General features: G+C 42.8%; 1 protein-coding gene across 1 annotated transcript in view; it reads right to left on the bottom strand.

The window, feature by feature from the left end:
• Positions 1-12,966, bottom strand: part of LOC125401506 (uncharacterized) — a 110,017-nt gene that overhangs the window by 91,180 nt on the left and 5,871 nt on the right. The window contains exons 3-4 of the mRNA XM_087909589.1: positions 4,151-4,208; positions 1,354-1,692 (exon numbers count right to left, since the gene is read on the bottom strand). Coding sequence (XP_087765715.1) covers positions 1,354-1,692; positions 4,151-4,199 — 388 coding nt within the window. The 5' untranslated portion in view covers positions 4,200-4,208. The remainder of the gene's footprint in view (positions 1-1,353; positions 1,693-4,150; positions 4,209-12,966) is intronic.

The following is a 12,966-nucleotide window of genomic DNA, read 5'->3' as shown; positions in this document are numbered from 1 at the left end:
TATAGTGTCTTGGCATTGAATTTTCCAGATGTATTTTCAAGTCCATGCTCAAAAGGTTCCAGATTTTGAATCTGGATTAGGCAGGTTCAACCTACAATTCACAAATCAACAGCATCTGTTGTATTAATTAAAACACTGCTTTGCCCATTAGCTTTAGCTTCTTATTGGCTAACTCTTACATCTTAATTTAACCCATTTCTATTAATCTGTGCATCACCACAAGGTCGTGGCCTACCAGCAAAGTTTGAGCATGCCTGACTCTGGCATTGGCTCCATAACATCTCTCTCTGATTCTGCCTTCTTCCTCCAAGCATTCCATTTAGTTTTCCCCACCTACCTATGCTATGCCCCATCAACAGGCCCAAGGCAATTTCTTTATTCATTAATGGTAATCACAGCATACAGAGGGAAATCCCACATCACCTCCCCTTTTTTGTTTAAATAAAAAGGCTTTAACATGGTAAAAATTACATAGAACAAAACAGTTATCAAGCAAGAATTATAGTTACAATATTTATATCTACTTTATCTTTTATTATAACTAGGGAAAACTATAATCATAACTATCTATTCTTTAACTCCATCAAAGACTCCAGAAGGATATGATATTACCTAAGTAAATAGGAAATACATTGTAAGCAACTTCCAAAACTCTAGGTTTGACAGAGACATCTGGCTACCTGGACAGTCACCCAGAGTTTATCTGCACCATTGAGGTATCCATCCTCAGCCTACAGGCCCATAGTATCCGACAGACTTGTACATGAAACAGGAAATTTTAAAGACAGTTCTGCCTATATTGACAGTTTGCCAGTCACTTTCTTCTGTATCCTGCTGAGTGTCTCGCAGACTCTTTCATGAAGCAGGAACCCCAAAGGATCATCTCACCTTTAGGCAAGTTCAGTAGTCATTTCTCTGTGGATCCTGCATGTCCACTTCATCGAACAAACTCCATAAGGAGCTTCTCCGATGCCCATCATCCTCTTGAAGTAGATTGGTGCTGCCAGGAGCAGATGTGTTTCACTGCCTTGAATTAAGATTCATTTTAGGACTTCATCTAAGCAAATAAAGTTGTCTGATGCCACCAAAGAGAATATTTAAGGCTGGGTTTGGTGGCACATGCCTGTGCTCTCAACACTGGAGTCGAGGCAGGAGGGTCAAGAGAGCATGGCAATCAGAGGACAGCCTGAGATACAGGAGAGTTTGTCTTTACACAACTCAAAAGCAAGCATCTAATCAAACATGTTCATAAGAACTTTGTGTTTCCTTGTTCTAGGAAGAGAACAAATTACTTGCAAACAGAGGATACAATTTACTTACAAGAAATAAAGAAAGAAAACAAAGAAAGCTTACCTGGCTTAACTTCCAATGAAAAGGTCACTTTTTGATCATTGAACCATCCACGAACCTCCACGCGGCAACAATATAGACCACTGTCACTCTGGACAGCGTTCTCTATAGTCAAGGACACATTTCCTCCCGAAATATTCCCCTTTAACTGGTATCTTCTGCTCCTCTGATAGGTAACTCGGTATCCATTGGTCCAGATAAGTGTGTTCGCACAATGAGAAGACGGGCATTCACCTTGGCCCCAGCATGTGTTAGAGTTTCCGAAAAATGTTGAGTAAGAACATGGCAGTGTGACAGGGTGACCCACTACCCCCTTCACTACTACATAAGAATCCACAGCACCTGTGATGTAAAGAAGGGGGGAGAAGGGAAGAAATGGAGAATTAGTACCCAAAATGTTTCCAAAATTTTATTGTTGTTTGTCAAAAAATTTATAGGGAGGTGGGGAGGGGGATCTCGAGTGGAGCCCCAGCTGTAGCCTTTCTTTTTCATTCCTTTGGTTGTTTGCTTTATTGTTTTAGTTCTGGAGGGTTTATTGTGGGTAGTCATAAAAGGGAATGGCAACTTAATTTTTGTTGTTATCCTTTGGTTTTCTGAGCCAGGATCTCACTTTGTATCCTTGGCTGCTCTGGAACTTGCTGCATAAACCAGGCTGACTTCAAACTTCCAGAGCTCTGCTGCCTCTACCTCCCCAATCCTATGATTAAATGTCCAGTTTTACTGCTTGAACTTGAAGACTGTAAACATTTTCCTGTTAGCATATTCTTCTCAGTGTGATCACTTAGTGGATACATTTGTGAGCAAAACAACCTATCTTTGGCATGATATTCACTTGCTTCTTCTTCTTCTTCTTCTTCTTCTTCTTCTTCTTCTTCTTCTTCTTCTTCTTCTTCTTCTTCTTCTTCCTCTTCCTCTTCCTCTTCCTCTTCCTCTTCCTCTTCCTCTTCCTCTTCTTCTTCTTCTTCTTTTTCTTCTTCTTCTTCGTTTCTTTTGTAGATTGGGTCTTGCTCTATGCCTCATGCTGGCTGACAATCACAATCCTCCCACCTCTGCCCTCTAAGTGTGGGATACTTAGCATATGCCACTGAGACCAGCTCAAATGTTTCATTATTAAACATGTAAAATTTTATTTCAGAAGACAGGACTATGGGCAACTCTTGTATACCCAGAATGCACTTGTGAACCCAGAACTCACTTGTAGTCCCAAAACTTGGGAGGTAAAGGAGGAAGATGAGGAATTCAAGGCCAGCTAACTAATGAGTTCAAGACATGCCTAGGTTTTGGAGACCCTGTCTCAAACCATCTCCCCTCCTCCCCCACAGGGCTGTGACAACAAAATCGCTAACTTTTCCCCACTGCTCATCAAAGAGCAGAGCCAGGGCTTTAGAAAAACACTGTTGGCTTCAAGGCAGAACTTTAGCAACTTCAAAATCAATCATCAGAAAGGGTTTGAGAAATCCATCAGGAGGGGCTGAGGCTTATTCTGAACTTTATGATTACCCCTTTATGAACAAAAAACCAAAACCAAAACCAGCCAACCAAACAAAAAGTACTAAGCAGAGGTTCCTTCTTATGAGTTGGTGACATAGCAGAACTTGAGTAAGACCCTTGTAAAGATCACATAACCAGAGAATATGCAACCAATAACTTTAATGATGCAATTTTAAAAACTAAAGTAATAAAATATATGATGGAATAGAATTTCTAATGCCAATAAGTTTCCAAGGGGACCTTTACAGGAACTCTGAGTGCTGAGGATGGAGCTCAAGGACATAGTGATTGGGCTAGCCCATGCTAGTTACTGTGTGGGATCAAAGCACCAGAAACTAACAATTAAGCAAATAAAAGCACAGAACAATGAGCTATGATATTCTCTAACTAGTCACCTACATGCAGGCCTAGGATATGAGTCTGAGACATGATCCAAGAAAACACAGTCTTAACTGTATAAAATGAGTATATTTGCCGGGCGGTGGTGGTCACGCCTTTAATCCCAGCACTCAGGAGGCAGAGGCAAGTGGATCACTGTGAGTTTGAGGCCAGCCTGGTCTACAAAAGCTAGTTCCAGGACAGGCTTGATAGCTACAAAAAACCCTGTCTCAAAAACCAGAAAAAGTAAAAGAGTGTATTTCTTTCTGGGACATACATTGCTTGATTTTGCCAAGTACCTTTTTTAGGATCACAAATAAAATGCATCCTATATTAATTAAGTCATAGAAATATATTTTATTTCTCACCAGTGATCTCCATTCTTGAGAGTTAGAGGCAGAGGAGGATCAAAAGTTTGAGGTGATCCTTAGCAACCTGAAGAGTTTGAGGCCAGTCTGGGCTAACTTAGACCCTGTCTCAAAGAAAAATTACCTTATTCCTTCTTTGCCCCTCCTCAGAGAGCACTTTGAATTAAAATGTTTTTAAGATAAACAATTGAAAGTGATTGAAATAAGCAAAAATGCACAAAAATGCAATGAAGGCTAATTATGACTAGCCATCCTACATGGAAATCTCTGGTTCTGATTTTTTAATTAACCATTCATTATCATAGCCATACATGAGTACTTACCCAATATTTGTCCATGACTGGCATGCATGTGTTCGCATCCCTTGCCTGACATTCTCTTTTAGATAATGTTTATTTAGCCATAAGTTTTGAAATTCATACAGGTTAAGCAAGTTCTTTGAAGCTATAATTTACCTGGTTCTCTGCTCATTACATAACCCATAATCAAAAAAGACCAAGGATTGTCATCTCTTCTGGCACCTCTGGCCTCCCCAGCATCCCCCAGCTCATCCACTCACTTACCTGGGAGAAGAAGTATGAGGCCTGAAATGAAGACTTGAGGCTGCATCATGGTGCTGACCTGGAGGACAATGAGAAGACGCTCTGGTAGCTGTGGCACTCAGTGCGCTGTACCCAGGCAGGTCTGCATTCTGACTGTGACTCACACAGGCCTCTCTGCCAGGGACCCTGCTCTCCCCAACACCCTCTTCTTTCCTGGTCCTTCCTCACATACAGCCATCAATCTCACTTCTGGTCATGACATAAATAAGGCAGCAAACAGAGAAAACTGGAGGCAGAGACAAGAGTGTGTTCTCTTGGTAGAACTCTAAGCAGAGACCAGCCCTCTAACAGCAAAGATGCACTTGCCTCCCAGTGGACACAGAGCTGTTTCTGCCCAGTAGATACAGGGGTTAGTTCCTGAATCTCAACTGCCTTACTCACAAGCAAGATGTCCTGGGTCAGAGTGCTGCTACATACAGTGTCTGATACCACATCTTCCTGGGGGATATTAAGGAGGATGTTACATGTCTTCAGATTCCAACATCTGGAATTCAATGTTCGTTTCTTAAACAGTAAGCCATAAAAGCATGAGTAAGCCTGCCTAGTACTTCATTAACTCCATTTCTTTCCATCACTTCCTCTCAGAGAGGAAAGTTTGCCCTGTTACCAGTCTTCAAGATGGAAATAACTATCTTACTTTTTTATCATGGTACCATTCTGTCCCTTTAGATTTCTGTTGACAAAGGGTTGTGTACTTGGGCATTCACTGTCTCACACAGTCTGCTACCCTTCTTGACACAAACTGTCACTGAGCCATCCCACAGGGTGTCCTATCACCTACTTGCTCATAAAATGAAGGGAACAGACAAGGATGGTTAATAGCTTTCCAGGTTCCCAAAGGAAACATTCTCCACATTCTGAATTCAACTGAGTAACTAGGTGAGCTCTAAAATGGAGTAAACACCTTGATGGTGGCTGGAAATCCTTTCATTTTCTGTCTTTCCATGCTTAAGAAGAACACTTGAGCTCATCTCAACTACTGAAGTTTGAGTTGTAGCTCCCTGTAGACACCTATGAAGATCCTACAGGGAGACTATGGAGGGGTGGAAAGTTGAAGATGACGAGCCACAAATAGCGTAAATTCTCTCTGTCCCCCTCAGTAGCCGTTTACTACCAACTCCTGCATCTCAGCTAACATCCTTGTGACAATCAGGAACAACTTCTGGAATGTATTGTTACATTTCCACAGAGTTAACTTTCACCAACTCTATAGCTAAGAATTATAGAACACTAGAAGTCTATAAAGAGATTCCTGGGTTCTGTTGTGTCACATCTGCCTGATGTTTTTATGAGGGTCCTTGGAAAATGCATCAATTTATGACTTCCTTTTGTCCTGGGACTGTAAACATTCATGTAGCCTCTTCTACAGCGGAGCATGAAATTGATAATAAAACAACCTGAGCCTTGGTCACTAAAAATTGGATCACAATAATCCCTATTTTTTTTAATAAGAGCAGCATTTTTCTAATTCACTAAAGATTATATTTAAATAGTTTTTGTGTCAGGCAGTGCATGTGCATGCCAGGGAACACACATGGTCAGAAGACAACTGTGGGTAGCTGGTTCTCTCCTTTTAAATGCAGGTTGTGGGGGTTGAACTCAGGATTGGTGAGAAACACCTTATCTACTCCAGGGCAGCATTTTGCACTGTCAAAAGCTAGGAGAACCAATGCTAAAGTGGCTCACACAGAATTAAACCATGCCTGCTTAGTTTCGCAAGACAAAATGTTATAATGCTAGATTTCCTATAACCTAGGATTAGGCCAAAGCCCAATGTCCATGGGAAGGATTTTTGAAAAGATTTTTATTTCAATGCAGTTACCATTAATAAACTAAGGATAGGGGAGTATGATTCAGCACAATAGGGATGTAAAGTATCTAGAATTGTGCAAGCAACTCACCACGGGAAAGTGAGCAACCAACAAATAAATTCACAAACAATGAGACAGCTGTAAATGTGTAATCAGACCATGTCACGTCCCTCTGACAGCCCTACCTCAACTCTCTCAAGGAGCAGAGAACCCAATTCTCTAACCAGAGATTTTGCAAATGTCCTGATTATCTAGTCCCTGACAATTTAGTCCCTGCCTAAGGCTCAGATTTGCTTCTCTGACCTGTGCCACAGTCACACGGGCTTTCTTTCTAATTCATCTCCTGAGGTCTTTGTCCAGGTGGTGCTCTGCCTTGGCTCTTCTTTTACCCCACAATTTTCACTTTTTCTTCCCTCCTACTGAACACTGTTTAATAGTCTGGGTTATTTCCCCTGGACCACTTGCACCCAGCCCCTCTCAGTTGCTCATGGCTATCATGTCCTCGTTTCCCCGAACACCCACCAGTGTGGGTGTGATGGCCTGGTCTCTGCATCTCTTCCCTCTTGGCCAGTGCCACCAAGTAGAAACTTTGTTGTTCTTACTCTTTGCTTTAGCAGAGCTGACATGAGTTCATTAAGGCAAAGAGAAAAGGAGATCCCAAGAGTAGAGGGGCCCCCAACGAGGAATACTGGAGTACTCTAGAACTCCCCCTTTTTGAGAGAGTTTTCTCCCAACCTCTCTCTCTCTCTGTCTCCTCTCTCTATCTCTCTATCAGTTAGTCTGTCTGTCTTTCTATCTATCTGTCTGTCTGTCTGTCTCTGTGTGTATGCATACATGGACACACACATTACATATAAATATAAATTAATATACATATATATGTCTCACCTGAAACACACTAAAAGTTCCACTTAACACTCTTGACAATCTTCCTGCCTCTCCCTCCAGCATGCTGAGAATACAGTAGTGTGCCACCATGTCCAGTCAATAGGCCCTTCTCCCACATGGGTGTTGTATAAATGAGCTCTGTGCAGTATTGTTGTGGCCACCAGGAATGATTTAGAACTTCAAATGTGGCTAGTACACGTGAGTAAAAATTTTCTTTTGAGACAGGTTCTCTATATGTATCCCTGGCTGTCCTAGAACTCACTCTGTGGACCAGAATGGCCTCAGACTCACAGAGATCTGCCTGCCTCTGCCTCTTAAGTGTTGGGATTAAATGCATGAGCCACCATAGCCAGTTAGATTGAGAAAAATTTTAAAAGATTTGTTTTTATTCTATCTTAAATTATAATGTCTCTGTGTGGCTCTGTGCACTTGGGTGCAGGTGCCTTCTGAGCCCAGAGACATCGGGTCCCCTCCCTAGAACTGGCTTTACAGGAGGCAGCTCTGAGTCATTTGATGTGGATGCTGGGAACTGAACACACATCCTCTCCAGGAGCAGTACAGGCTCTTAACTGCTGAGCCATCTCTCTAGTCCCCAGTTGAGTAGACTTCATTTTAGTTTTCCATCTAATTTGATTTTTAATTACTTAGATATCACACAAGGCTACAGTGCTGGATGGCACCCAAGCATAGGTTAGGTATTCCTCTGAGGTCATTTAAGAGTGGAGAGAAGACATGAACAAAAGGAAATTGAAGGCTGTGAGGAGAGACAACTCCCTCATGCAGGGTTAGCAGGGTAAGAGGATAGGAGACAATCTCTTAAAAATGGACATGTGACCTGGGCGGTGGTGGCACACGCCTTTAATCCCAGCACTCAGGAGGCAGAGGCAGGCAGATCTCTGTGAGTTCGAGACCAGCCTGGTCTACAAGAGCTAGTTCCAGGACAAGCTCCAAAGCTACAGACAAACCCTGTCTTGAAAAAAAAAAAAAGTGACATGTGAGAGTCAGGAGAGATAGATCCTGGCTGTGATCCCAGCACCTATAATGCTGAGGCGGGAGGGTTGCCATTCGTTTTAGGGTAGCCTGGACTACATAGTAAATATCAAGCTAGACAAGGCTATAGAGTAAGATGCTGTCAATAAAGGTAAAAGCAATGTGTGATATAGTTCTGTAATCACAGCAGTGGAGAGGTTGAGGTAAGAAGAATGACAATACTGAGCTATCCTGGGCAATAAAAGAAGAAAAATATAAAGAAGCAAAACCAAAGCATGTAACAGGAGATGCTAAGATCCTAAGGAATAGATGTGAAGGGCAGAAGTGTGGACAGGATGAAGATGGGAGCTGAGGAGCTGATGTATTAAATAGCCACAAATACTTAGGGTTCACTTTCTCCACCTTAGCTTATAGGCTCCCCCAAGACCAAGCACTGTATCCCAACATTTGCAGAGAACATAACCCAGTGGATATAAGTAAAACCTTATTATTTTATTTGTTACTCTTGTAATAAACTAACTGCTGTTGTCTGTGGATGGGCGCACACCATGGAACTATGGGAAGGAGAAAACACCTATCAGAAGTGGTTTCTCTCCTTCCACCATTGTTAGGATTCCAGGATCAACCCGGGTGTCCAGTTGACCAAACACTTTGATACCCTGAGCCTTCTCAGGGATAATGGGATTTTTTTTTCTTGTTATTGTTAATTTGAGCTTTGCCGTCTCCTGAGTCACTACATTTTAGGGTCAACCGTGGCATCCTTTAGAGGTTACTCCTCACTTGTAGGGGAGTACTGTGTGACAACAGGGCTCAGGAATGCACCAGAATTCCCAGTTCTTTACTAAAGAGCTTCATATGTGGGAAAATGGGGATCACACACCGCCTAAACCCACCTCAGCTGAGTCTCTGTTCTTTCTTGCTTCTGCCCACTGTGAAAGAGTTCAGCTGCTTGAATTCACTTTATTTTCACCAAAACAAGACACCATTGGTCCCCCTGCAATACTAGGTCCTCACTGAATCACTCCATTGTACCTCAACCCACCACTTCATGTTAGGACTCTATCCACGACCAGATCCTGAAATCCCCTCCAAATCGTCTCCTTATGTCCCAGAGCCCTCTGCCAACCCTGCTTACTATATCAGCTGGCCATTTCCCCTCACTTACTACTTACATTAAAACGCTAATATTAGGACTGGAGAGATGGCTCACAGTAAAGAGGGTCTGTTGTGGAATATTATTTATGGTGTGTTATGTTTGTTTATGCTGTGGAGCATTTGATTAATGATGGAAATCATTAATTTGTTGCTTTTGTTTATACAGCATCTGTTTAACTCTGTGAAGCCGTGATTTTTGCCTGTCTAAAACACCTGATGGTCTAATAAAGGGGTGAACGGCCAATAAAAAGGCAAGAGAAAGGCTACCTGGGGCTGGCAGGCAGAGAGAATAAATAGGAGGAGAAAACAGAAGGGAGGAGAAGGAGCAAGAAAAGGAGGCGAGGAGAACACGAGGGGCCAGTCGCCTGGCCGGCCATGAAGAGTGAAGGACAGATGAAGTAAAATAAGGAAAAAAATCCCACAGGAAAAGGATAGATACGTTAACTGAAGAACAGCTAGCTAGAAACAAGCCAAGCTAAGGCCGGGCTTTTATAATTAAGATTATACATGTGTGATTCGTTTGGAAGCTGGGTGGCAGCCCTCACAGAAGGGGAAAAGGGCGAAGGGTCAAAGAACCGAAAAGAACAACAAGAAGGGTTGGCTGCTCTGGCAGAGGACCAGAGTACGGCCCCAGCAGCCTCAGGTGGGTCACAGCGATCCTTAGCTCCAGCTCCAGAGAACGGGAGAAGGCTTCTGCACTAACATACACGGATCCATACAATCGCACTCATATACACGTAATTTAAAATAATTGTGAAATCAGAAAAATAGGTAAAACTGCAAGATATTCAGGTTTACTATAGCAAACACTACTAGAATACTAAATTGTTACTGATTTCACATTTATGGCCTAGCTACAATATATTGTAATGATACTATGAATTTTGAATACATCAGTGACTCAAAGATTCCTGGTATCATGAAGTTTGTATTTTTGTAGAAAATTAATATGTTAAGAAAAACATTTTAAAAACCTTCAATTTAGCAGAAACCTTCAATTTAGCAGAGAGGTTAAAGGGTTTCCCCCCAGTTGTGCAGGGGGACGGCTGCAGGCAGACAGCTGTCTTAACCATCTTCCTGGATGAACAGGTGAACAAAGGGGGAAGACATAGAAAGCCTACAGCAAGAGAGGGAGCACTAGTGGTGCCGTGGAGGGGTATGGGTGTGATTTCTACTTGGTTTCTCAGGGCCAAATGGACTTTCTAATACTTTCACAGAGAGGGTGGGGTTTGAGCAAAGCTGAAGAGGACTTAGCAAACCAGAGAGAGATGTCAAAATAAACAAACAAACAAAAAAACAAACAAACAACAGGGAGGGCAAATGTCCAGAGGCAGGAGAGTGTCTGTGACAGGGGAGAGAAACAGGGAGGGACACCAATGCGGAAGAACAAGGAGTGGGGGACAGCGACAAGCTCAGGGGTCACTTTGTGAGGACTGCTCTTTTCACAAGGAAACACAGTGTCATTGCTGGGGTGTGGAGGTGCCAGGACCTGGTGCACTCTGGGGACTGCTGTGACCACTAGGATGACAACCAAGGACACCATAGTGCAGGGGTTCTCAACCTGTGGGTTGCAACTCTTTTGGGGACAAAGGACCTTTTCACATTGATCGCATATCAGATATCTTACATATATAATTTTACACTGATTCATACAAACAGTAAAATTACACCTGTGAAGCAGCAATGATAGAATTTTAAGGTTGAGGAGGGTCACAACATGAGGTATTGTATCATAGTGTCATAGTATTAAAAAGGCAGCAAAACCAATGCTTTATTGTCTTGCAGACATTCATTGCAGAAGAGATAACAGAAGGCCACATGATCAATGAACCTAGCACAGTTTGCTCTGCCTTCTGAACCCAGCAGGGACTGTTTTGGTTTCATTGATCACATTGCCTTCTGTTGAAAGGCAGAAGGCTAAACTAGGTATTCTGGGGAATGCCTGTGCTGATGGGGAATCCTTTTTCTGGGTTTTTGTTTGTTTGTTTTGTTGGTTGGTTTTTTTTGTTTGTTTTTGTTTTGTTTGTGTGTGTGTGTGTGTGTGTGTGTGTGTGTGTGTGTGTGTGTGTGTGAGAGAGAGAGAGAGAGAGAGAGAGAGAGAGAGAGAGAGAGAGAGAGAGAAAGAGAGCTCATATGCTGAGCCAAGACCCCGGGGCCTCCTGGGGAGGGCCTTCCTTCAAAAGCTCAACAGAGAAGAGGTGCCCATACAAGGGCAGCATCAGCCTAAGGAGCAGGAAGAGCATAAGACAAGAAGGGCCTGAAAGTCAAGGTCAAACAAATGCAAAGGCACTGGCAGTGATCCCAAGTCAGAGCTACAGAAGTCAGAGCTCAGGTTGGTTCCTTACAGCTGCAGGGCCAGTGACTTCCCATGTCAGAGACATCAGTGGAAATGGTGTGAGGAAAAAGAAAGCAAGGTGACAGCTGGAAACCCAGAACTAAGTCTGTGAACTGACGCTGTCTACACAGCTGGTGTCTAAGCAGATGGACATAGTAGGCTCAAGACCCCCAAGACTATGACCCTGATTGAGCAGAAGGGCATCCTGATGCTGGAAGGATAGAACGCTGAAGGTTCTATCTCAGGTTATCTCAAGGTATCTTACATCTTTGAATAGCCCTTGACAACTAAGTTCAGCTTCAACAATGCACTTTTAGATAAAACTTGGAATGCAGGCTGGGTTGGCTTCAGCCAGCTTCGCCCACTCTGAGGCTGGGAAGGCAATAATGCAACATCTTATGACCAGAAGTCTCTTTGCCTTGCTGTAACCCCTGCCTCATGACCCACCGGTGGCGTTTGTTGGTAGGCTGGTTGTTCTGTTTGTTTATTTAGTTATTTTTGTAGTGTCTTATTGAACCTGGAACATGTTCTATCTCAGGTTGGTCTCTCACTTATAGAGACCCTCCTCCTCAGAATGCTGGGATTTACAGGCATGACTCAACACATCCAGTCCTCCCTCTGTGCTTTGTAAAAACACAAAACCGTGGTTTCCGCTTCTGGTACTATCAAAGTCCACACTTGGCCTGGAAGTACAGGCCTGGAACCTTAATTTCTAAAAGGCTGAGGCCGGAAGAACATGAGCTTAAGGCCTATCTAGGCTCCGTGAGCAACTTGGTAAGAATCTGCCTCCAAATCAAAAGCGAGAAAGCAAGTTTGGGAGACTGGAGTTGGAGGTCGGTGGCAGAGAGACCCTGGTGTCCATTGTTGGCCCACAGAAAAGACTAGTAACAGCAACAATAAAGATCCAGGCCTGGTGGCACATGCCTTTACTCCCTCAACCAGGACACAGGGATTCGCTGATTTCTGTGAGTTCCAGGTCAGCCAGAGCTATATTATATATGAGACCATGTCTCAAAAAATAAGTGAATAGATTAATACAAAAATAAATAGTTAGTAAAAAGGAATAAAATTTCCATTGTCAGATGTCACTCAGGATGAATTGATATCCTAATGCCAAGGTCACTCAAAATGGGATTATAATCAAATATTTTATTATCAACTTAAAGAAAAGTCTCTCTATATAATATTTGTTTGTTTGTTTTCGATACAGGGTTTCTCTGTAGCTTTGGGGCCTATCCTGGAACTAACTCTTTTAGACCAGGCTGGCCTTGCGCACACAGAGATCCTCTACCTTTGCCTGCCTAGTGCTGGGATTAAAGGCATGTGCCATGAATGTCTGGCTTGAAAAGTCCATATTTGTATATAGCCACAGTTTGATAACACACACACACACACACACACACACACACACACACACACACATTCACACTAATGGAAAGAAGCAAGATAGATAGCATAGTAAATACTCTTGGGTTTTTGATATTTTTAATTCAAATTCTCAATCATGAAGGCTAGCCTTTAACCCATCCTTTAGCAAAGGTGAACTTGAGCTCCTCCTACTCTCTCCCAAGGGTTGGAATTGCCAGTACTAGGATCAC

This window comes from Myodes glareolus, chromosome 9 (genome assembly GCF_982192425.1).
Source record: "Myodes glareolus chromosome 9, mMyoGla1.1, whole genome shotgun sequence".
Taxonomy (NCBI): Eukaryota; Metazoa; Chordata; class Mammalia; order Rodentia; family Cricetidae; genus Myodes; species Myodes glareolus.
This window is presented reverse-complemented; position numbering and strand designations above follow the sequence as displayed.